General features: G+C 43.1%; 1 protein-coding gene across 2 annotated transcripts in view; it reads left to right on the top strand.

Annotated features, from left to right (window-relative positions):
• The first annotated feature begins 14,316 nt into the window (after nt 1-14,316).
• The window catches only part of KIF5B (kinesin family member 5B), a 44,280-nt gene continuing 31,784 nt past the window's right edge, over nt 14,317-26,812 (top strand). Inside the window, exons 1-2 of one of the 2 annotated variants that reach the window (XM_060162717.1) lie at nt 14,317-14,857; nt 21,496-21,583. In XM_060162717.1, coding sequence (XP_060018700.1) covers nt 14,732-14,857; nt 21,496-21,583 — 214 coding nt within the window. In that variant the 5' untranslated portion in view covers nt 14,317-14,731. The remainder of the gene's footprint in view (nt 14,858-21,495; nt 21,584-26,812) is intronic. The other variant, XM_060162726.1, reaches the window with a different exon arrangement.

A 26,812-nucleotide genomic window follows, 5' to 3' on the forward strand; every position in this document is an offset into this window, starting at 1 on the left:
GTCTCAGAGATGAATAGCAAATTGTTCATCAATCTCCTGACCTAGACTATACACCTCACATCCACAGGAAGGGAAAAGAAACCCAAAACATGCCCCAGTCAGACATTCATAGTGGCTTATTTTTAAAAGCGCCTGATACCTGAAAGCCATGGATTTCATGCTTTCCTCTATCTCCCATGGTGTCCAGCCCTGGGCATTATTCTTACCTGAAGTACAATTATTTCTTGGTTGGTTGAACTTGACTAGAGTATTTGTTTGGAAAACCATGAAGGCATTTCTCAAATTGGAGCAGACTTACAGTCACCACAGAAGTTATTTTTTTATAGATGCCTCTGTAAGAATGAAACATCTCACAGGAAATAGGACTCATTCCTGTTCACATGTATCTGCACACACATGATGGAGGGGACGGCTTCTTATGTGAATGTGGAATGGCTCCAACATTTACTAGATGCCTATTTGTGCAAGTGTTTGTTTTAAAGCCTGCCCTGCTCACTAGAGGGGAGAGTGTCTCCTATTTAACGTGGTTCCTGGCACGTTTAGAAATCAATAACCAGCGGTTGACAGAGTGTGCTTGGTGCTACATAATGAGGTCGGCATTTTGTGTGTGATTTCATTGAACCCTCTCAATAGCCCAAAGGGTATGAATCATTCTCATTAGACAGATGAGTAAACTAGAGGGTTGCAGTGACTTATTTAAGGTCCTGCAGCAAGTAATTAGCTTCATCCAATAGGAGTTTGAAACCAGGGCTACACAGCCCTGTAAGCCTGAACTCTCTCCATTGATTAAGAGCAGGGAACCTCCCAGGAACCACATAAGGGCCTGGAGACACTACTAAACCCTCTATTCTTCCTACCCTTCCCTCTCTACCCCGCCTACAAAAAGACCCACATACATACTGTTTTCAACCACCCACTGGATGATAATTGTGATTTCACGTTTAGATTTTCTTTGTTGTTGTTTTTTAAATTAATTTTTATGGGAGTATAATTGATTTACAATGTTGTGTTAGTTTCTGCTGTACAGCAAAGTGAATCAGGTATAGATATACATGTATCCACTTCTTTTCAGATTCTTTTCCCATACAGGTCATTACAGAGCATTGAGTAGGGTTCCCTGTGCTAGGTTCTTATTAGTTGCCTATTTTATTTAGAGTAGTGTATATATGTCAATCCCAGTGTCCCAATTTATCTCTCCCCTACTCCACATTTAGATTTTCTTTAACCCACGAGTTATAAACCAGCAGGCGACAAACTGAATCTGGCCCAGCAACACGTCTTGTTTAGCATGTGATTTTTAAAAACTTGAGCTTGAATTTTTACACAGCTTCCACCAGACCCTGTGGTCTTGGACTAGGCTGTTTTGCTCACTTGTTTTACATGTTACAGGCAGCCCCGTAGAGTCTGAATTAAAACTGAATCCCAGTTAAAGTGAAAACACCCCTTGGGGAGGCTAATACTCCAAACTGTTATTAGTTTGTACCTTATTGTGACTAAGCTTAAAATCCTCTACTGGGGACTTCCCTGGTGGTCCAGTGGTTAAGAATCCGTGCTCCCATTGCAGGGGGCCCAGGTTCGATCCCTGGTTGGGGAACTAGATCCCGCATGCTGCAACTAAGACCCAGTGCAGCCAAATATATATATATGTTAAATAAATAAATAAATAAAACCCTCTACTGAGGAGAGGTTTTGAAGGGGAAGGAGAGGAGAGGGTGGGAGCTTGGGAAATCTGTGTCCTTCCATACTTTTCCCATAATTTTTTCTGTCTCCCTCCATGTCTGAAAGCTCTGCTTTGTTTATCTGCCCAACTCTCAAGCACAAATCCCTAGCCAATAGTTTCCCAATAGGTAGCATTCATTTCTCTGAAAAATTAACCATGATAACTAGAAAATAAGGCAATAATATTCTGTAATAGACTGTGCCTCAGATATGCCCAATGCCTCAACCTGGTAAGAGTTCACTTCCTTTATGCTGAAATGGGAATAGTCTGAGCTTCCATCCTGTATCATCAGTGAAAGTCCAGGATTCTTATTATTAATAATAATTAACTTTTATTGAGGACTTATTATGTGCCGGGTACTTTGATCTTAGTTTAAACAAGGACACACAGACACACATATACATCTGCATGAATACTCAGTAATTGTCAAGGACAGAAAAGAGCAAAAGCACATTTAAGAAAGAAACTGAAAATGGATAAAGGCGACCTCCTTTTAAATGCGGCCGGGAAAGCCCTGAAGGGGGCGCACTCACTCATCGCAGCTTATGGACCCCACCTTCAGTGCAGCTGCCCACCACGTGCAGCAAATGGAAAACCACCCCAGGCCTCCCCAATTTCCACTTCTGCCTATATGACCAAGCCCCTCTCCTGTGTTCTCCCGCCGTGTCTATGGTTCGCCATTACTTTTCTTATCCCAAATTACAATTCTCTGCTATTCCTGAGTAAACTCATTTTGGTGGTTATTTTACCAGCATGGTTCTTTTGGTCAACATTAAATTATCCTAAAGAGGGACTTCCCTGTTGGCACAGTGGTTAAGAATCCACCTGCCAATGCAGGGGACACGGGTTCGAGCCCTGGTCCAGGAAGATCTCACATGCCGCGGAGCAACTAAGCCCGTGTGCCGCAACTACTGAGCCCACACGCCTAGCGCCCGTGCTCCAATACAAGAGAAGCCACCGCAATGAGAAGCCCGCACACTGCAAGGAAGAGTAGCCCCTGCTCGCTGCAACTAGAGAAAGCCCACGCACAGCAACAAAGACCCAATGCAGCCAAAAATAAATAAATAAATATTATTCTAAAGAAATCATATTTCTTTATAGAAAAGAATGGAAGGACTCAGATTTGCAGGGATGTAAGGCCCACATTGAAGACAAATGTTGGAAATATCAATATTACTCAGAACAGTACAGCTCCTCATTTTCTTGGATCTTTTTATTACAAAATAGGATCTTTCTTTACCAAAAAGTCCATTAACATGTTTGTCCAAGAACAGGGGAACAAGGGAACAGTCTGCCCTCAGAGTTAAGTTCAAGCCTCCTCCTCTGGCAATGTGAAACTGAATCTTTGAAATTACAAGTATCTCGCAGTTTTAAAGATCCCAGGGACCCAGATAATCAGGGTAAAGTTATCTGAGCTCACCTCCTTCCAGTTGGTCTAGAATCAAGAGAGCTTGAGAAGAGCATAAGCTCCATTTACCCTGACGCAGCAAGTCGTCAAGGTCCCAACTATGTCATTTTTCATAGTCTTAACAGGAAATTACTTTAAATATCAAAAATTCTGAGACGTAATTGAAAATTTCAGTTGTGGTAGCAGTGAAACTATAACCTTACTATAAAATTATAATTTTTAAAGTGTGGTATTGTATTTAGGGAAAAGTGTACTGATATCTGCAATTTATTTGGAAGTACACCAACAAGAAGAAGGATCAATGGATGGATGGATGGAGTAATGGACAGCTGGACGGGTACATAATAAAGTACAGCAAAGTGTTTGTAAATGTAGCATCTTGATCGTAGCTATGCAGGTGTTCACTATACAATTCTGTTGACTTTGCTGTAAGTTTAAATTTTTATTTTTATATTTTAAAACTTGCTGTAGGGCTTCTCTGGTGGTGCAGTGGTTAAGAATCTGCCTGCCAATGCAGGGGACATGGGGTTGAGCCCTGGACCAGGAAGATCCCACATGCCACGGAGCAACTAAGCCCGTGCGCCACAACTACTGAGCCTGCGCTCTAGAGCCCGCAAGCCACAACTACTGAGCCCATGTGCCACAACTACTGAAGCCTGTGCACCTAGAGCCTGGGATCCACAACAAGATAAGCCACCAAAATGAGAAGCCTGTGCACCGCAACGAAGAGTAGCCCCCGCTCGCCGCAACTAGAGAAAGCTTGCGCACAGAAATGAATACCCAATGCGGCCCAAAATAAATAATAAAATAAAATAAATAAATTTATATAAAAAAAACTTGCTGTAAATTTAAAAATTAAAGGCAAAGGAATACACAAATAGATCAATAGAATCCTTAATCATAGAGAGCCCAGAAACGTACCCAGGAGTATATGGGAACTCAGCGTATGACTAGCAATATAAAGTAGTGGGGAATGATTAACTATTTAATAAATGGTGCTGTGAAAAGCAGTTGTCCATAAAAAAATGGATCCCCACCTCAATTATCCCCATGGTCTAGTCTTTTGCACTGAACTGCTCCAGGCCTATTTTTTTTTCTCTGTGGTAACTCCAGGGCCTGGTGTCTACTAGGTGGTAAGTAAATATTTGTTGAATGAAGACCTCAGTCCTGGGAGATACGCTGTGGATCGGAGGATTTCCGTGATCCGTGCTGTTGCCGAGGTTTGGAGCCAGGGAGCTGAGTCCCGAGTCCACCCTCTTTTCTGTTCCTCATCAGCTGAGCTAATGCAACCGTCACACTGACTTCTGACGGCAAAGAAACAAACTCAATGATGAGTGATGAGTGATGCGAGATTATCCTGACTTCATTCAGTGGCTGACAGAGCTCCCTTGAAGATTTGCAGGAACAGAATTTGTGGCTGTTTGTTCTTCCTAAGGTTATTACAAGTGGGACAGGGAAGTAGGATTTGAGGGGGTCAAGGAGGAAATAATAATGTAGAAATAAATGATGGACCCCAAATTACAGATTATATGCACATAAAGTGTGCATCACAGATACGTGTGTAATAGAGAAAGCCCGCGCGCAGCAACGAAGACCCAATGCAGCCAAAAATAAATAAATTTATTAAAAAAATAACTCTTCCCTTTATTTTAATACATAAATCTATATAACCTTTAGAATAAATCAAAGAAGATGAAGAGTTGCCAGGAAAAAAAAAAAAGCTTAATGCCAGAGATTCCTCCTACCTAAAATCTTTGTTTTTACTGTTGATTTGAATGAAACGACACATTTTCCTTCTAGTGGTTTCCTCATTCATCTGTAGTAAAGTAGCTCTTTATCCTCATGAGCATGAGAACTACCAACTGCAAATGGGCTGAGTACAAATCACCTTTAGAAACTTCAAACAATCACATCCATTTAAATGTTGTTGAATAAAAGGTTTGAAACCTGATAGGTTCCTCCAGCCAACAAGCTATTCTAATACTATTTTACTGCGACTTGATTTAATTACCACCCGTACAGGATATATTTACCATCCCGGATCTTGAAAAAGACCATAACCCTTATAAAGATTGTATTTATACAGCTTTGTACTTTAGCTTGATTACTTTGCATATTTGTACAGGTGAAACCCAAAGGTAGGACACTCCTGCAAAAGGTTTAACCGGAATAGACATGCTACAGCACGATCAGGATTAGGGTAAGAGATACGTCATCTTCTTGACTTAAAGATTCTCCTCGTTTAGTCCTGTCTGTAACTAAGATGCCTACGATAAAATATCAGACTCTATTCTTGATCATTATCATACTTCAGGGCCTCCAAAATTAGAGAGAAGTTTTCATTACCTGTCCAAATAGGCTTTGTCCTGACTTCTAGTCTTGTGGAGTGACAGTCATGAACAGAATCGAAAGGCAGGTGGGCAGTGGTGACACATCAAGGTTCAAGGTTCCAAAGGTTCTTCAACATTAAGAAACATACTTGGAAGGAGTTGATTCTGCTGACCAGTTAGAAAACCTGCAAGTATCTGAACTCCACGAAGGTATTCACTGAGAATGGATTTCGAGTTGTCTGCCTTGTAATTCAGCTTATTCAGACATTTGTTTTTGTTGTGTTTTTGATAAAGAAAAGAGCAGTTGATGGAAGGGCACAGACTGACTGTCCTTACTATGTTAAAAATCAAGTCTTTAACAGAAACGGACAATATAGAGACTTCCTAAGTGACCCGAAACATTGGTGTAGTGGATGCTGTGATGTACCATCCAAACTCCCGAATTTCCCATTCTTGCCTGAGGGTGATGGTGGCTCAGCACATCTGTGGGAACTGCCCTCCACAGAGGCAGCTGCCTCACCTAAGATTAGGCCCCCTCCCCAGGGGCAGCCAACATCCAATGATCAGCCCTTTGTCTCGATTAGAATAACTCCCTGCTCCAAAACTTTGCCATAAAATCAACTGAGGCCTCTGCTGCCAACAGCACCCCAGGTCAACTCCCCTTTAAACCTGCTTCCCCCACTCCCTTGCGGGCAGTGCTGTCGAGAGCACTGCCCAATTTACCTCCTGTGAATAAATTTCTGCCTCAGAGACTTTCCCCCATCAAACCCAGCTAAGACATAAGGCAAAATTCTTTGGTAGGATTAAAGATAACCATTTTTATGTCATTGCAGATTATTACTCAATTAAGCTGAATGGACTGGCTGCAATTAAATTCCTGATGGCTCTCTTGTGGACCTGTTCTGCCTAATCCTAGGGGTACAGGCTTGGTTGTATATATGTTCATTTGAAAAGGAGTCTGCAAAAATAAAAAATTGTAGAATATATACAAGTCTGGGTTTTAGAAAATAGAATTAACAAGCTTGTCAAATCACAGTAAATATATGAATGAATAGGAGACACTTTAGTTTCTACTTTCTCAATTATGTGTATTTTCCTTATAATACAATTAATTGTTAATATGGAGTGACTCTCTGAAAAAGAATGAGATCTTGGGCATTGAAGACATGACCAAGATGTACCTGGTCAAATCATGGTACATCCAGTCCAATGTTCTGGCAGATTTTTGAAAGATCTTGACAGTCATCCCTGATATCAACTTCAAAATGTCAGGAAGGGGCTTCCCTGGTGGCGCAGTGGTTGAGAGTCTGCCTGCCGATGCAGGGGACACGGGTTTGTGCCCCGGTCCGGGAAGATCCCACATGCCGCAGAGCGGCTGGGCCTGTGAGCCATGGCCTCTGAGCCTCCGCATCCGGAGCCTGTTGCTCCGCAATGGGAGAGGCCACAACAGTGAGAGGCCCGCGTACCGCAAAAAAAAAAAATGCCAGGAAGTTTACCCCAAATACCCATCCTTTGTGCTGTCGTGGCACTGCTTTTACAGAACCTATCCCTGTGATGTATACTTATTCTAATTCCCCCACTAGACTAGGCCTTCCTCAGTGGAAATTATGCACATCTGTATCCCTCTACCTCTTGAGCATAGTAATTAATAGGCCCTTACTGAATTCCAGTTTCAATCAGTAGAGGATTTATTAGCACTTATGAGATCTTGGGCACCAAGCTAAACATTGTTTGAGAAAATGAGTCACAGTTACTACCCTCCAGGAACATGTTATATTCCTGGGGTTATAACCCACTTAAACAGCTAGAGACCATTTAAGGGTGGCCAATTAAATATGATAACCTAAATATTCACATTTATCTTTGATTTCCCCTGACGCTCCACTAAAGTAACAGTACAGAATTACAAAACTCCTAAAGCCATAAATGTAGAGAAAACTTGAGAAAAGATCATCAGCAAACAGGATTTCAGCAAAACGTTGGAAGTGTGTAACTGCCTAAAAAGTCCCGAGGTTGCTAAAACCTAAGCTTGCAGGGCGGAAAGCCAGAAGTCAGTCAATTCTCCACACAGAAACCCAGAAAGCTTGCAGACATCAGGAGGCGGGCGTGCAGGGTAGAGCTGAGAATAGGAAGAGTTAGTTGGAAGTTTATATAGGGAGCTGTTAAAATGCAATTCCCCCAACCAAAGCGCCAGAAGATTGCAGCTTCCCCAGCACAACACGGGGAAGGAAGCTCACTGTGGAGAAGTTGAACCAGAAAACCTGTGGAGTCTGGGACACCAGACTCTGCTGAAGAGAGGGGTGAGTTGCCTGACTGAAAATAGGGAGACACAATAAATGTATACAAATTGAATGTTGACATCACCCAAACCTACTCACCTCAGAGAAAACTGGCCACGAGACTCATGTTCACCTCCCAAGAAACTGGAGAATTCCTCTCTCAGGAAACTAACCAGTCCAAAAGAAATGTCTACGTAAAATGACAGCTTAGAGTTTCCCTGATGAAATTGCTAGGTCCTGCCCAACCACACAACGGTGAAAACCATCACTCTCCAAACCCTACTCACATGTACAGAGCTTCTAAGTGTTTAAGTTTCTCACTCAGCGTATTAGGACACCAAGGGCCACCACACATTTGAGAAAATCCTCTAACGTGAGTGACAGAGACCAAAACAAACCACAGAAAAAATTCAGAAAGTTAAAAAACAAGATAGAGCCTCAGAATAAGAGAAGATATTGTTCTATGAAGCAAGAACCAATTTCACTAAAAACATCCATTTAGAGAATAAAAATTCAGAAAGTTATATCTATATAAATATATATATATATACACACACACACACACACACAACAGAAGAGTTGAAAGTAAAGTTGAGAGAATCTCTCAAAAAGGAGAACAAAAACCAAGGAAATGGAAAATAGGAAAGAAAAGAGAAGTATAGATAAAATGATACTAAAAGCTGCCTGGAAGAAAAATGCAGATCGCGCACAAATGATCAGGACTCAGGGGAAATCAGACTTCTCCACCACTGCAATAGGAGCTAGAAAACAGTGGACAAATGCCTTCAGACTGTCAAGAGTAGCTTTATTCTTCTAATGAAGATTTGGAATGTGTCAGCAGCAAACAACTGGGGGAAAGTGAGGCAATTATTAACTCCAGGAAAAACAAAAAATTGTATAAGATAGAAAATGTAATCATAGTACATTACATGGCTAAGCTGTGAATAACGATTATTTAGGATGTAAACACTGTACACTAATTTTAAAATGGTGATAGAAATACATTGGGAAGGGACTGCTCTGATGGCGCAGTGGTTAAGAATCCGCCTGCCAATGCAGGGAACACGGGTTCGATCCCTGGTCTGGGAAGATCCCATGTGCTGCAGAGCAGCTGATCCTGTGCACCACAGCTGCTGAGCCTGCGCTATAGAGCCCGTGAGCCACAACTACTGAGCCTGCGTGCCACAACTACTGAAGCCCATGTGCCTAGGGCCCGTGCACCGCAACAAAGAGTAGCCCCTGCTCACCACAACTGGAGAAAGACTGCATGCAGCAGTGAAGGCCCAACGCAGCCAAAAATAAATAAATAAAAAATTTAAAAAGAAATAAATAAAATAGATAACCAATAACCAACAAGGATTTACTGTATAGCACAAGGTATTATTGAGTACAAAAATACTCAATATTTAGTAATAACCTATAAGGGAAAAGAATCTGAAAAAGTATACACAAACACACACACACACACACACACACACACACACACACACACACACACACACACACACACACACACACACACATATATAGCCGAGTCACTGTGCTGTAACCTAAAACTAACATGATATTGTAAATCAACTATACTTCAATAAAGAAAAATAAATAAATGAAAGCATTTGGCAAAATCTAAAACAAAAAAAAAAGAGAAAGAAAGAAAAGAAAACAAATATGAAGGGAAATACCAGAAGAGATTGCTCAGAGTTAAAGTGATTGCTTTAAAAAATAGAAATGGGGATTGGACTGGGTGGAGGAAGAACTTCTGTTTTTCATTGTTGTAATTTTACTTTTAAACTAGAACATGTTGTTTGTTTGTTTGTTTGTTTGTTTTGCGGTACACGGGCCTCTCACTGTTGTGGCCTCTCCCGTTGCGGAGCACAGGCTCCAGACGTGCAGGCCCAGCAGCCATGGCTCACAGGCCTAGCCACTCCGCGGCATGTGGGATCTTCCCGGACCGGGGCATGAACCCGCGTCCCCTGCATCAGCAGGCGGACTCTCAACCACTGTGCCACCAGGGAAGCCCACATGTGTTATTTTTATTAAAATATTTTAGGGACTTCCCTGGTAGCACAGTGGTTAAGAATCCTCCTGCCAGTGCAGGGGACACGGGTTCGAGGACTGGTCTGGGAAGATCCCACTTGCTGTGGAGTAACTAAGCCCGCGAGCCACAACTACTGAAGCCCACATGCCACAACTACTGAAGCCCGTGCACCTAGAGCCCGTGCTCCGCAACAAGAGAAGCCACCTCAATGAGAAGCCCATGCACCGCAACAAAGAGTAGCCCCCGCTCTCTGCAACTAGAGGAAGCCCGTGTGCCGCAACGAAGACCCAACGCAGCCAAAAATAAATTAATTAATTAAAAAATTTTTAAATGTCCTAAAGAATTAAACTATGATAGTAAATACAGTACAGGGGTTTTCTGTCTGATCTGTAAAATAATTCTGTGCTAAAAAACCATTTGCAGATGGGGAGACTTGACCAAAGATGGGTAGGATTTGGATGACACAAGGGAGAGACATTCAGGGTGGGATCAACATGACCTTGAAATTAGCACATTATAAGGGAGGGGGGGGCGGTCAGTGAAATGGCCAGTTGCCAGGAGTCAAGAAAGTAAGTTGTGGAACAGTGGGAAAATCCTGCTTACATAAGGGTAAGTCAGATGGAAGAAGGACTTGGGATTTAAGTAGAGGAACTTGAACTTGTTTGAGAAAAAAGGGACTTGTAGATTCTTGAGAAATGAAATTATGTAATAAAAGCAGTATTTTAGGAAATTTAATCTGAAAATTGTATGCAACTAGTGGATATGGGAGGCAATTGTTCAGTCTTTTTCATCATTACATCCCCAGCACCTATTGGGTGCTCATAGGAGCTCAACCTGTATTTCCTGAATGATCAAATGTGAAAGAGGCTGGGAGGTGTTGGAGGAATATAAGCATGAAGTAGTAGGGCCATGGACCAGGAATGAGTAGTGGCAATGGAAAGGAACAGGTATTTCCTGAACACATTTGAAAAAGAGAAATACTCTAATTTCCTGTTCAAAATGCCCATTTTTTAAAAAGTCACTTCACATTAAATATGAAACAAATTTTCTTATAGTAATGTTACAAACAGTGGTTATGTTCTCAGACCCCCTCCAACTATTTATAATTACTCTAAAATACAGTCCAACCTAAATACACCTGTTATACATAAGTAACATTTTATAGGATTATTTCCAGGAGATAAATTTTAAGTTCCAAGTTGTAGGTGATTATTCCAGTTATCTATTGCTATGTAACAAATTTTCAAAATTGAGTGCCTTAAAACAATAACCATTTTATTACAGCTCATGATTCCATGGGTCAGGAATTTGGGCAGGCCTCAGCTGGGTGATTCTTTTGCTCCAAGGGTACCAACTGGGATTACTCACTGGTACTAAAGCAGTGGGTGTGCTGGTCTGGACTGTACAAGGTGGTTTCCCTCACAAGTCTGGTGCTTGGGTGGGGATGGCTGGAAGGCTGGGATCAGCTGGGCTCTATTGACTCCAGCATGGTGTTCTCAGGGTAATTGGTCTTCCCATGTGGCATTTCAGATGCCCCTGAAGGAGTGTTCCAAGAGAACTAAGTGGAAGCTACAGGCTTCTTCTCACCCAGTTTCAGATAGCCCACAGGATCACACTTCTGCCACCTTGTACTGCTTACAAGTGCATAAAAGGGCCAGCCAAGAGTCAAGGAGAGAGGCTACACAACAGTGTGATCCAAGTAGGCATGGTTTACTGGAGGACATGCTTTGGAGGTTAACTTGAACAGTGGAGACTTAATGTTCTAAAACTGTATAGGTGGGGCTTCCCTGGTGGCGGAGTGGTTAAGAATCCAACTGCCAATGCAGGGAACACGGGTTCGAGCCCTGGTCCGGGAAGATCCCACATGCCGCAGAGCAACTAAGCCCGTGGGTCACGACTACTGAGCCTGCACTCTAGAGCCCGTGAGCCACAACTACTGAGCCCATGAGCCACAACTACTGAAGCCCATGCACCACAACTACTGAAGCCTGCGGGCCTAGAGCCTGTGCACCGCAACGAAGAGTAGCCCCTGCTTGCCCCGCTCACTGCAATTAGAGAAAGCCCATGCACAGCAACAACGACCCAACGCAGATAAAAATTAATTAGTTAATTTAAAAAAAATCTGTATAGGTGAAAGTACCACTCACATTTTCATAAGAAAAAAGTTACGTTGGTGAGTCTCAAACTATACCCTCAAGGAAACCTACTGTTTCACTGCTAATGTTGAATAATGGTGGTCTTTTCTATATTTGGAAGAAAAACTGAGATGAACCATTTTAAAAAAATCATTCTTTTATTTTCTTATGAAAATATTTCTTAAACCCTTTTGCCTGATAGTCCTCACTCGTGTGATAGGGCAATTTTTAGAAATACTTTGGTTTTGGGAATTCCCTGGTGGTCCAGTGATTAGGATTCGGCGCTTTCACTGCCAGGGCCCGGGTTCAATCCCTGGTCAGGGAACTAAGTTCCCGCAAGCCACACGGTGCAGCCAAAAAAAAAAAAAGAAAGAAAGAAAAAAGAAAAAGAAAGATTTTGTTTCTCACATAGCCTTCTTCTCCTTCCTGGTTCTCTGCAGTCAGGCACTCTGTGCTCCCTCGCACAGAAGTGTGTATGTCAGGCACGAAAGCAGAAGACTCTTGCAGACACTTCCCTTTCTGGATTTTGTTTTCATAAAGGCTGAGCTTCCAGAATCTGTCGTGCAGGAAGAGGGGAAAGGTGAGAGTCGAAAGGCAACAAAAGGACCTTGAACAGCAGAGGTTCCCAGAGCTTCACGGCTTAGCCTTTCCAACCACCTCCATTCCCTCACCAGACCCGTGAAACCTCCTGAGTCACTTCTTTGGATCCTCTACTCCATGGAGCAGAATCTGAAAATCACTGCTCTAGAACAATTATTCCTCAGCTCTTCTGAGTTGGGGAACAGTGGGGACTGGTGGAATGGAAGTTGAGGAACTTCAGGTACACAGATTCCCATGTTTCTCTTCTGCACGTATAGGGGATGAGGGAAACATTGGAATGACAGGTGCTTGGGACTTTTTAAGCCTGGGAGTATGGAAGAACGCTGATGCTGGTCATCAAAAATGGAGAGCTGAGTAGTTGCACTCAGTATTTCCAGGGAGCAGAGGATAATTAATTTCATCTCTGGAATGCTAAATTGGAGGTTAAGGTACAGCATTCTAAAAAGGTGGCCTAGAAGCAGCTGGCGAGATGGGAATGTCACACAGGTGAAAAGGTCAGGGCTGTAGATAAGAGATTCCAACAACTGTTGAAGAAGGGAGTTCGGAGAGAACAGAGCAGAGGGCTGAGAACAGAAGCTTTATGAGACCCTGCTACGAAGGATGAAAACTGGTGACCCACCTGCCACGTCAAGCTCCTTGAGTGACTGTTGCTTTCTTACTGAAAACATTGTTCTCTAAAATCACAGACGATCAGAAATTGCCCCTTGGAAGTACATCAGTAAGAAGAAAACATCCCACTCTTGCCGCAGAGTCTCAGGCACAGAGAGGCAGCCCTGAATGATTTCTAAGCCAGGTGCAGAGGTGTGGGTAAGGGGTTTCTGGAGACAACGTTCCACATCTATCTTAACCTTGTAGTTCCAAGGAAACGAGACTTTGGGTCCACTTGTAGTCCAGACATGATGCCACTCACAGCTCTGCGTTGTTGGGACCGATCAAAACACAACTTCATTTAAATTTTACCTAAACTCCACACTTCCCCGAAAATCCTGTAACAACTCCATCTTTTTCTGTGTTTGGTGAGATGCCCCAGGGCTCCTTAGATGCGAACTCTCCCCCATTACCGTGGATCAATAAACCTGCATCTGTGGACTCTAGATTCATTTCTGGGGGTATTGGGACGATCGGGCGAGGACAGAGAGCATCGGAGGCTTTCACAGTACACTCCTCCACTTCACAGACAAATCCTGGGGACCAGGAGAAGGGTTTCTAGTTGTCTTTGCAGTTCTTCCGTCTTTACACTCCAGGTACCGAGACTGACGAGTTCCATAACGATTATTACGGGGTCACTGGGACCCCCAGTTCCCCGAGGGCCTTCTGTTCCACATTTCTTCAGCACCTTGTATTACTCAGACGAAATCTCCTTTTTCTTGCTAAGTCCTGTCTTCCCAACCCACTTCTCGGGAATGAGCGACCGCTTGAATCAAGCCAGGTACCGCCCTTCATTCAAATTTTCCTTTTTCTGGCAAAGCGCTCTAAAAAGGTGGGCTAGGAATCAATGTATCTCCAGACCAAATAGAAAGCGAACACTTCCCAAGAGGAATATAGTGTTTAACTTAAACCACAACATCAAGCAGTCTTAACGAGTCCCTTGTACTCTAAAGGAAATAAAGCTAGCGCTTCAGCCAACTCCGGCGAATCCTCCGGCGGGATCCACAGGTCCCTCTGCGCGTGCTCGTCGGGAAACTTGGCCCTGCGACCCCGGCGCGGAGCGGCGGCGCGGGCGCGGATTGGTCGCCGGGGCGCCGGGCCCGCCGCGCGTGCGCAATGCTCCTCCCGCCCCGCGCCGCCCCTCCCACCGCCCGTCGCCCGTCCGCGGAGTCTGGAATGAGTAGGCGGTAGCGGGCGAACCGGCGAGCGGAGAGCAGGGTGGGCCGACGCTGAGCGCGGCCTGCTCTCTCCGAGGAAGAAAGAGGAGGTCGTGTTCCCGGTCTCCGGGATCCCCCAGCCCCGCACCCTGCCCCGCCGGCGAAGGAGAAGCTGAGGAGCCGCCGCCGCCCGGCGCCGCCGCCATGGCTGCCATGATGGGTCGGAAGTGAGCCTGCGGGCGACGGTGCCGGCGCGGGCGCTGCAGCCCCGGTCCCGGCCGCTCCGCCGGGGAAGCGCGACGCCGCGGACCGCGGGCCCTCGGCCTTCGCGACTCCAGCCCCTCGGCTCGGCCCGTTTCCTCCAAGACTGAGCGGTGGGGAGTGGCTCCCGGCCTCCGGCCCCGGCAGCCAGGAAGATGGCGGACCCGGCCGAGTGCAACATCAAAGTGATGTGTCGCTTCAGACCGCTGAACGAGTCCGAGGTGAACCGCGGCGATAAGTACATCGCCAAGTTTCAGGGAGAAGACACGATCATGATCGCGGTGAGTGCCCCCAGCCCCCTCTTTCGGGCCCGGCCGCTCCTGGAGTTCAGGGAAGCGGGGAGCGAGCTTTGGGGGCCCCGATGGCCCGGGGAGGGGCGCGGCGCCTCCTCGGGTGCTCCTGGGTCGCCCCGCCCTGGTCTGCGGCGCCGGCGACGGGAAGCACCCGCCTTGGGTCCGCGGCCCTCCCGCACCTGGGGCGCGCGCGGGAGGGGCGGGGCGGGGCGGGCGCGGCTTGCGTGCGCTTGCGGGTCCTGGTGCAGGTGCTGTCGGGGGGTCGCGCCGCCGCCTCCCCACGACTTCCCATTCGGGCGCGTTGAGCTCTGAGACCTGCCCTCCGTACCTTAAATAGTCACGATGCGTGGTCTCCAGGAAAGCCGTATGCGTTAGGCTGCATTGTCTCCCCTACGGGGAAAGGGAAACTGCACCTAGCGCAGTTGGACCCGTGCCCTCGGTGGTCGCCCAGCCCGCCTTCGGGTTTACAGTTACACACGGCGAACGGGGAGGGCTGCGAAAAGAAGTAGGTGTCTTTTGAACTCGGAGCGCTCGACTTCGTTTTGTCTTGCATCGGATCTGGCCGATTCGCTCTGGGTTATAAATGAGTCTCACTCCCATTGGGTTTTACGGGGTAACGGTATGGGAAAGAGTGTGAACTCTTGTGTGTGTATATCAAAGTATTATAACAGAAAAAGGGAAAAGAGAAAAAGGTAAAATTGGACCAGTTTTTTGAGAAAAAGGTAAAATTGGGCCAGTAAACTAGGTTTTTTTGAGAAAAAGGTAAAATTGGAGAAAAAGGTAAAATTGGACCAGTAAACTAGGTTTCTTGTTAGTGTCAGCTTCCTACGTCTACGGTGAGGAGCTACCTTGAAGAACTTGATAATATGCCGAGGATGGTGAGATACTGTCCTTCGTAGTATAAACCATGACATGACTAGGCTTGGCGGATCATTGTCAACTTCTGAGAACCAGAAAGTAAGGTGGGGTTGGTGTCTGTCTTTTTTCATTTTTGTTTTTTTTTTGAGGTCTGATCTCTGGTATTGAAAGGTCTCTGAAAATAACATCCCCAGCTCAAGGAGATTAAAATGGGTGGCAAGATACTGCCCACAGAATGGTGAACTGTGACTGGAAATGAAAGTCATCTTTCTTGGTGATGCCGTTTGACAGAACTTCTACATGGCTGTCATGCTACCCAGTGTTAACGTTGACTTTTTCTCTAGTGGTATTCCACATTTGGCATATGTTTGGATAGTTAATTTGGAAACCAGACAAAGGGATCACGGGAGATGGCACGTTGAAGATGAAAAGCATTGACATGTAAGACAGAACTCAAGTTCTTTAGAGTTTTTATGTGAACGTTTCCAAAGTTCAGCTCTAGAATATGAATGTCATAGCTCCACGTAGCTCAGGAGGGCTTTGGCAAACAAGTCGTTAGGTTCCTAACAAGTGCCAGCTACTACTGTGTGAGGACTGTGAGGCTGGTTCTTTGTTAACAAGTGCACAGAAAAACTCAGGCTATAAATGACATCGTGGCGAGGCCAAGAAGTTAAGCACGAAAGTAGTCATCCTTTTCGTTTAGGGTGATACATTGTGCGTGTGTGGAATCAGAGGAGGCTTGCAAGGCCTGGGTTGTTAGTTGGCAAACACTAGTAGGCTGCAAGTTTCTCACAGAGTTTTTATGGTTATTCAGCCTCTCAACAGTGATTGAACATCAAAGCTGTCTTCCTTTCAGATTTGTAGTAAGAATGTCTTATTACTTCAGATATTTTTTTGTATGCGTATTTGCACAAATCTACAAGTATTATCAAGATTTATGTTTTGGAATGATAGAATTTAGAATTCACAAAATGTTTTATGATTAGGTTAGAAGGCAACCTTCTAACGCAGGCCAAATGTGACATAAGATACGAGGAAAGAGTTAAAAGAATATAAACAATTACCACAGGAAGCATAACGTTTATTTTAGGTTGTTTCCTTTGAATTTCTTTACTTAGGTTTCCTTCGCATTTAAATAAATTTAAGTGATAATATTAGAAATCATGGGTGAGTGATTTGAGTTGTGAATCAGTAATGTACAGTTGGCCTTTAGATAAACTGGTAAGCATTTTAGTCGTTTGTTTTTGTTTAAGTATAATCAAAAATACATTAAACTGAGTGTGATACAGCTTTAAAAAGTGTAAGGCAACATGTTTAATTCATTATTTTCTGAAACCGGTGTTTTGCATATAATAAGTCATTAATTACTCTGAGGTCTTCCCCCCCCCCAATTTTTTAAAGTGCTTTATTTTATCTTTTTAAAAAGTTGTCTGGGAATTTATAAGGGCAGCTAGGAGGAGTGGAATTAGAAAATCTCCAGGTAAAAGTCATTCCATGGTTTGTCTTGTTCATTTTACTGGATCCTGATCCTGATTCAAAGTAAATAGTTTAAGAAGGAATTGCTGCAGTGCAGCATTTAAAATTAAATTATCTTAAACAATTTTACAACATTTTGTACACAGCTTTCTGGTTAAATCAAAATTAAAAAAATAAGTATTTTAGTTTACAGTGTTAACTGAATTGTACATGTAATCAGTGCTCACGTAGAAGATAATTTTTTAGGATTCTGATTTTCCTATAAATTCAGTTTCCAATATTTTGTCCAAACTTTTTTCCTGTTACTCATATAATCAGTGATTTTAATGTAATGTGACCCCATGGCAATGTAATCTTGTAGTGTTTCTCTGTGCTTTACAGCCTTTGTACAGATTTTTTTTTGTAATTAAGCGCTCAGTGAAGTACTATAAATATCACATATTGAATGAAATAAATGCATTATTTTTTGAACAACTTTGAATGATACAGATAGAACTATTTGCTTTAGATATGCAAACTTGTTATCCACAAAAACTGGGGGACCAGGGCAACACCTGGTTATATAGTTCAAAGGAGCCTGCTGAAAACACCAAATAAAAAAATCAATAGAAAAAGTTATTCCCACATTTATTTATGCATCGTGAAAGTGGAACGTGCATATTTGCATCGTTAAGCGTCTTTACTAATCATCATTCCTTATGTGGTATACTGTAGAGGACAGAACCCAAAACAGGCTGTTGTAGTTCATTGAAGTTAGACCCAGTTCCTTACCTCTAGCACAACACGATTTCCCCTTTCAAATGTATGATGATTTGGTGTTTGATCCTGATTACCTTAAATACAAAAATTAAAAGTGAAAAAGCCATCATAATATACCTTTACAATTGTGGAATGTTCACCCATAATCTATCTAAGGAATCTAACTAAGGAAAATCTAATATGATGTAATCCCATGTTATCTGAAAATCACTATTCAGAATTCCAGAGAAAGACATATTCCTGCCAGAGGGTGTCCTTTGTAACCAAATTTGGTGTTCAGCCTGGTCCGTGCAGATTCAAATAGGAACCACTTCACTTAAGAAATCTAACGTAAGGGCTTCCCTAGTGGCACAGTGGTTAAGAATCCGCCTGCCAATGCAGGGGACACGGGTTCGAGCCCTGGTCCGGGAAGATCCCACATGCCGTGGAGCAGCTAATAAGCATGTGCATCAGCTACAACTACTGAGCCTGCACTCTAGAGCCCACGTGCCACAGCTATTGAAGCCGGTGCACCTAGAGCCCGTGCTCCGCAACAAGAGAAGCCACACAATGAGAAGCCCGCGCACCACAACAAAGAGTAGCCCCCGCTCACCACAACTAGAGAAAGTCCACGCGCAACAACGAAGACCCAACACAGCCAAAAATTAAACAAACAAACAAAATATCCCCCCCGCCAAAAAAATATTATTTACCTTATTTTGGAGAGATGCAGTTGTCACACTATTACCTGTTTTTTGTTAACTTGTTTCTTGCAAGTAAAATTAATCATGAGTGCTTCCCTGGTGGTGCAGTGGTTGGGAGTCTGCCTGCCAATGCAGGGGACACGGGTTCGTGCCCCAGTCCGGGAAGATCCCACATGCTGCGGAGCGGCTGGGCCCGTGAGCCATGGCCGCTGAGCCTGCACATCTGGAGCCTGTGCTCCGCTGAGGCCACAACAGTGAGAGGCCCGCGTACCGCCAAAAAAAAAAAAAAATTAATCATGAGTTCTTTAACCCTAGAAGCGGTCTCCATTTCGATTTAGTTAACATTACTTGATCACTTATATTCGATCCTAGTATATAGCTGTTTAACTTAGTATTCAAGAATCTATCCAGCCTTATCCTCTATTATTCTTTGAACCCTACTCTCTGTACTAATTAGTATCATTTCTAAAATTGTTACTCATTTACAATATCTGATACCTTATAAGGTGCTAAATAAATGTTTGCTGGATAAATGAATAGGGAAAATTACTTTCTTTTTGATAGAAAAAATATTAGTATGGTTTATTTCTGTTATTTTGACTGTACTTGTGTTTGTTTTCACAATTGTTTATCATGAATACATCTTGTACAATCAGTGAAACAATAGATTATCTTTTATTAGCCACACCTGTAGATTAGTTAATGTCTCAGAACCTTAGCAAAAGGACACTTCTATGTATGTCGTAGCCAAAGAATAATCAGCCATTGAGATGCCTACATGTAATTGATGCCGAAGTGAGGTCATCTGAGTATATCCTTCAGGAATGCTTTCAGCTGCAGAGGGAAAACAAACTAATAGTGGTTTAAATAAATAAGAGGTTATTTTTCTCACATAGGAAGTCTGGAGATGGGCCTTTAGTTCTACTTGCTGACTCTGTTACCCTCTGTCATCCTAAGTTATTGACTTTCCCTCGTCGTATTTGTCGTGTTTGCAAGATGGATGTTCCAGCTCCAGACCTTCATTCCAGGAAGGAGAAAGGGTAGCTTCAGCTGAGGCGGTCCTTTTTATCAGGAAAACAAAACCCTTCTCTGAAACCTCCCAGCAGACCATCACTTCATGGTATCTAGAGCTGGGTCATGTGACACTACTTGCAAGGAGACTCTGCTAGCAGGTGGTTAGCTTCCAGCTTGTCTGGTGGGAGGCCAGAAGGGGACGGGGAATTGGGAATGGCTTTGGACAGGTCTTGAGGGGCTGTTTGCGTCATCTTTACTGTTGTTCCAAGCTTTAGGGAGGGGAATTGTGGGGTAGAGTTTCTAAAAAGTATGGTCTTTTTCAGCTAAGACCTAGGAAGTATTCGATAATGTTAAGGATTATTTCTGGGGTTGTGATTGTTTATTTTGGGGCTCAGCTCCCTTCCTTTACTTTAGAAGAGACTAGAGAGCCGTCATACACTTACTTTCAATACCAGAATCCCCTTGCTCCCTCTCTCATCTTTAGATGCTCACTTTCTCTCTTAGATTACTAGATTGTTCCTGCCAGCATTTAAACTTGCTCAGGTCTTGTCTATCTTAAAAGACAGCTTTCTTTGAGTCACAGCCAGATTTCTGTTCAGTTACCTCCTATTCTTTTTTCAACCTTTTCCAATCTGATCTTTGTGGTGGTTGGATACTTTTCAGTTTTGCTTTGTCCTCACAGCTGAATTTGACACAATCACTTCCTCCTTGAAAATTCTTCCTTGACTTGCATGGACATCATACTCTTGATTTTATTCATTTCATGTCTCTGGCTCCTTCTCAGGCTACATCAGCAGTTCTCTAAATGTGTCCCCAAGATCCTTTAAGGGGCCCACAAAATCAAAACTGTTTTTAAAATAACACTAAGATGTTACTTGCCTTTTTCACCGTGTTGACATTTGCATTTGATTTTTGTATCCTTGCACTTCAAACTTACAACATCCTTTGGTTTCTTGAATGCTACAAGTTCCCTTCAGCCTCTCCTGTTCCCAATGCCTGGAGTACTTCCCCATGCTCACCCTCCCTCATGAGTAACATTGAAGAGAATGGCAGTGAGCTGGGTGCTACTTACTCTTGAGTTCTTTAACATCCCTTTTCCAGAGTGTGTCTCTGGCATTCTTCTGCCTTCCCCAGTCTCAGGTTCTCCTCTAAGTGCTCTCATAGCACTTTCATTAGCACTCCGTTGTGCCCGTCGGAATTCTAGTCACTTGACCATTTGTCTGATGTCTGCCTCACTGTTACTTAGGTTCCACTAAAGCAGAGAATGAATCTGTCTTGGTCATCATTCTAGCATGGTGTCCGGCATAATCGGCACTCCATAAATACTTATTAAGTGGATGAACGGTTGAAATGCTGTTGCAGTAAACTGAAAGCTGAATGGAATAGTGGAAGGAGCCCTGAACTGAAAGACAGGAGATTTGGGTTTGAATTTTAATTTTGTCATTTACAACTTTTGGACCTTCCACGATTCTAATTCCTTATCTGCAAGATGATGTTAGTATTGAAAATAGGGTCTCAATATCTGCCAGAAAAGATATGCATTAAATAAAAATTCACTCAGCAATATGATTGCCCACCACAGTAGTGCTAATTTCTGTGCTAGGTTCTGGAAATACAACAAAGACTAAAATAGACATGCTTGTTTTTGTGGAGTTTATTCTAGTGGATTTGTTCTTGGGCCCTAAGGTCCTTTCTGCAAAGATTCTGTGACATGAAGTGAGGCATAGTAGGTATCCTATTTTGAAGGTTAAATATATGATGACATCTTTAAAGGAGCTTAGAAATGTCTCTTCACCTTTAATCTGTGTAGTTGAAACCCTTGTTTCTGTTTTTCAGTCCAAGCCTTATGCATTTGACCGGGTGTTCCAGTCAAACACATCTCAAGAGCAAGTGTATAACGACTGTGCAAAGAAGATTGTTAAAGGTAAATATATTTAACCTGCTGAGTTTTTCCAGCAATAAGTCAAATTTTGTTTGTGATCTCTCCTGTTTATCCAACGTTCTCTTTTTCATTTTACGTTCCCTTTCCCTTTAGTTAATTGCAGCAGTTGTTTAAATAATGAAAAGGTCAAATATAGTTAGTAAATCTATTGCTCATATTCCATGAACTAATTTATATACAGTACCTTTTAAAGGGTGTTATGAGAATTATAGTGTGTGTACATTCCAGTTAATACTATTAACCTATACTAAGGTATTTTTCAGGTTTATGTTTTCTAAAACCATAGAACCTTAGAGCTGAGAGGGTGTTAAGTGATTATCTGGACTTACTTCCAGTTACTGCAGAAATATCTTACATCAAAGGGATCTTACGATTAAATAGCCATTACTTCGTGAAATGCTTTACAGCACTTTTTGACAGGTCTAATTGTTAAAGAGTACTTACGAGATTGAGGCAACATCTGTCTTCCTATAGTGTTCACCAGCGTAGAGGGGTTGGGATTCAGTATCAAGTGGAAGGTTAGGATTAAGTAGGAGCACAGACATTTCATCTAGTAACAGGAGGAAACGTAGAGTTTATGGATAGAAGTAGGTCCATTCGTGTGATGGCGGGAAAATGTACATGTTCTTTTCATATTAATTCCAGTTTGTCTCTGATGTAGGGAGCGAAGTCATCACAGAGAGTGAGGATGGGAGAGGAGGTTCTAGGAAAAGGTACAGAGTCTTCTAGCAGTGTGGAAGTGAATGGATTAGGGAGGTGTGGCAGCATTGCCAGGCAACGTTAAGAGCCCACTTGTGGTTAGCTGCCAGAGAGCTGAATTTACCCAGTTGTATTTTGCCAGGCAAGTACAAAAGAGGGAGAGAAGGGCAAGCGATGTAGTCGAGAGTGCTGCTAATGGTGAACCCTGGAATCTAAGCTGCCTGGGTGGGGGAGGCAGGATTTAAGGGACAGTGAAAAAAGGTGGTAAGGTTAGTGTGTTATAGTCTCAGTGGAGTCAAAGGTTTTTTGGAATCAGGGTAATAGAAGGAGTAAAAGGAAGTGGATACTTGGTGTTAGGAAGGCAGTGCAGTTAGTAATGAAAGGTCTAGAGTGTGACCATGGACTTGGCATTGGAAGGAGAAAAGGATAAGATCATGGAGAAAATTAGGTTCAAGGACCTAGAGGCCAGAGTATCATCTAGTACATGGACGTCTAGTGGGGATCACCCACTACGTGGACATGAAACCACCAAGAATTACAACAGGTATGGAATTGGTGAGAGACAGTGGACTGGAGGGAGAATTAATGGGTGATTCTGTAAACGACTGCAAGAAAGAGGAACAGGCAGTGTCATCTTTTGTTGTAAGCATCAAATAGTTTTCCAGATGGATCTGTCATGGAACGCAATTATACTACATTCTTTGATTTTGACTTACTTTTGTCGTCAGTGTAGCAAAAGATTGCTTTTTTAATAACATGAAGTTGTTGATTCATGAATTCATGGGCAGTTTAAATGTATGAATCTTTTTCACATCTGCTGCAGCCAACGTTAGACCCCAATCCACACTTAAATATTGGAGTTTTTTTCATCAGGCATAGAACCAGCATTGGATATTTTTTTCATCTGGCATCTTCACAGGCCTTTAAAGTGCAGATTCCATTTTGTTCATTTTAGCTCATAATCCTATTTTTTTTTTTTGTGTGTGGTACGCGGGCCTCTCCCGTTGCAGAGCACAGGCTCCAGACACACAGGCCCAGCGGCCATAGCCCACAGGCCCAGCCGCTCCGCGGCACGTGGGATCCTCCCGGACCGGGGCACGAACCCGCGTCCCCTGCATCGGCAGGCGGACTCTCAACCACTGCGCCACCAGGGAAGCCCTCATAATCCTATTTTGAGTTTTGTTTTTACAGTTGTCTTACAAGGGATCTGAGTTGGCTATCAGCATGTTTTAATGTCTGTTATGGTGACAAGGATATTGAAGGCTTTTTTTTAAGGTCTTTATTTACGCACAGTGGAGTTTGGAAAGTATTACTATGAATCATTTATAAAGCACTTAATGGGCCATGGTTCTTAGCCTAATCTTCTAAAAATGGAACAAGTTTGTTGGCAGTTATTAAATCATACTTGGTATTTAACCAACTTCAGATTCTCTTACCTGTATAGTTGTCTAGTTCTTAGCTTACCAACGTATCCACAAGAATATGATGGAAAGCTTGCATCCTTTTGTGAAATCGTGGTGCATGACTCTGGTGTTCCCCCAAAGTACTAGTTGAGTGACCCAAACAGGAAATGAGATTAGTTCAGCCATAGCTTTTCCTCAGTGAAATTTTGGTATATTTGTCTGAGGTTCCCAGAATCGATTGACTTTTTGCTTTTTGAAAACGAGTGTAGCATTTACAAGTTAGTCATCTTTTACCTCCATTCCCTGTGGCTTTTGTGAAATTTTTATCCATGGGATGTAATTCTCTTACAGCTAGAAACTTGGGCTCATTTAAAGCCATTCTTTGGCCATCCTACCCACCTCAGACCCGAAGCCGCTCTCAGCAGTGTTTTTTCTGTTGTTCATTTTGCAGATGGTGTTGTAGAAGACGGTAATACATCGTTTGTTGACATAGTCACCTTTTCTAGGCAGTGCAGGTCTACTCACTTCTGAATATTTTAAAAGCTCTCTTTAGGGCCTTTTTATTTTGTTTTGTTTTTATAAGACTCACTTATCCTGGGCTTTTACCTTTCTCATACTGTTCTAGTGATTTTTATCTCTTTTGTACATCTTCAGTTATGAAGCCTCTTAACAATAGGCTCATACCTACCTTTCTCAGAACTCTGCAGTCTGTGGTCCTGACATCTAGTGTACTTGTTTCTACTACCTTTTATACTGTTTCATTACTATTTACAACTCTGAGATCATTCTTTTTTTGAAATCTCTCTCCTTTTCTCAACATTTTGATACTTTTTACTTTTTACCTTTTACCAGCAGATTCCTGCTTTACTGTTGGGAACCGAGTTCTGGATAGCAGTTCCCTTCTTTGCAGTATGGTTAAGAGCATAGACTTTGGAATCAGATAAACCTAGGTTGAAGTCTAGGCTCTGCCACTTTCTAGCTTGTGACTTGTAGCAAGTTCCCCAGCCTTTCTAAGTCTCCATTTCCTCTGCTGCAAAATAAGGGTACCGTGAGGATTTTAAAAGATGATTCATGAAAAAGTACTGACTTGCCCTGGACAAGACACAAACATGGTGGAGTTACCAGCAAACACGTAGCTTTAAGGAGAGTGGTGGGGGTGGGGGCTAGCTGAGGTGTCAGGGCAGGAAAGCAGTTAAATACGTGGCACGCTGGACTTGGGCTGTTCGCTGGTACACGGGTCAAGTGGAAGGCCATGGTAAGAAACCGGTAGGCAAGGACCGGCAAAACGGTGGGCGGGCTGGTATTTCTTCTGAGACGTGGGTTCGATGAGCAAGCTGCCGGGACTGAGGTGAGAGCAGCTTGTGTGCTCTGGGCTCCTGACAGCCCACCGAGGTTGCATCGTTTCATGAATATCTGTACAAGTATATAACTTACGTATAGGGCTGTTACCTTTTCCTTTTTGTAGATTTGTCAGATAGATTTTTTTTGTTTTCTTTTGAGCATGCTTTATCCACTTGTATTCTCTTGAACTCTGAACCCGAGTGATGTCTACAAGTTGGTTTCCCTGGTATAAAGTAATTGTCATTTATTCAATATTTGCTATATGCCAGGCATCTTACCAGGCCTCCAGGGAGTCCCCAGTTTCCCACCATAGCTTCCTGACCTGGACTGTGTGCCACTGTATCCACCTTAATTTTTCCAGGTGTAGCCTGCCATGTATTTATTTTGGTTCCTCTGTTCCTTGAGAATATAATGTAGTAGTTAAGAGCTTGTCTTTGGAACCAAGACTGTCTGGGTTTGCATCCCAGCTCTATCTTACTGGCTGTGGAACTGTAGGCCACAGTTTCTCAGTTTCCTCATCTATAAAATGGGACTAAAAATAGTACCTTCCATAGGGTTTTGTGAGGATTAAGTACATTCATATATGAAAGATTATTAGAGCCTGGCACATAATGCTTTTAAATGTTAGCAGTAATGTATATATTTTAAAAATTTATTTATTTTATTTATTTATTTTTGGCTGTGTTGGGTCTTCTTTGCTGTGCGCGGGCTTTCTCTAGTTGTGGCGAGCAGGGGCTACTCTTCATTACAGTGCGCGGGCTTCTCGCTGTGGTGGCTTCTCTTGTTGCGGAGCGCGGGCTCTAGGCACGCAGGCTTCAGTAGTTGTGGCTCACAGGCTCTAGAGCGCAGGCTCCGTAGTTGTGGCACGTGGGCTCAGTTGCTCTGCGGCATTTACCGCCACCAGGGAAGCCCAGCAGTAATAATTTTATATGATGACTTCTAATTCTCACAGCCTTCCCCTAAGCAGACATTCTGCCGATGAGGAAGCTGAAGTTCAGAGAGATTAAGTGACTTTTAGAAGGCGATAAGCTGTTCCTTCACTTGCTAAATACGTTTTTCTTGTTTACAAAGTATGAAAGTACTATTTGTCCATAGTTCCACCTCTGTCTGTTTCTCACAAGAAAGGCAAAAGTATATTATAGAAGGGGAGGGACGCTTTAGAAAGATGCTGTATGAGTAATAGTAGTAATCATTCAGCAAGCATTTGAGTTCCTACTAAGTGCCAGGCACTGTGCTAGGGGTTAAACACAGCCCTGGCCTCAAGGATTTTACAGGCTAGTGAGGAAGGCAGACAAGTAAACTGATGGTTGCAATACACAGTGATCAGTATTATGATTAAATGCAGGTGCTCCAAGAACACCTTGGGACTCTTTCCCAGATTCGTTTGGGGGTGGAATTGGATTGGAGAGAAGTAAAGCCTAAGCTAGTCTTAAGGATGCACAAGAGTGGGAGGGAGAGTGAGGGATTTACTCCAGACAGAGAGATGCATGTGGGCTAACTGAGGCAGCCCACATGAGAAAAGTATCACCTCTGTAGGGAGGAACATACATTATGATATGACTGTGACGTTGAACCGTATTAAATTGTCAGATTCAACCATTTTTACCAACTAAAACAGCAGTGTGAGGGGAAGGATGGTGGGAAATGGAGCTGAATAGGCAAAAAAGAGCCAGTTCCAAAGGTGCCTAATTTTATCTGATTACAGATGTGTGCTTTCTGGGATTTTCAAACAGATGAGTATTATATTTGTGTGTGTGTGTGTGTGTGT

This window comes from Lagenorhynchus albirostris, chromosome 1 (assembly GCF_949774975.1).
Source record: "Lagenorhynchus albirostris chromosome 1, mLagAlb1.1, whole genome shotgun sequence".
NCBI lineage: Eukaryota > Metazoa > Chordata > Mammalia > Artiodactyla > Delphinidae > Lagenorhynchus > Lagenorhynchus albirostris.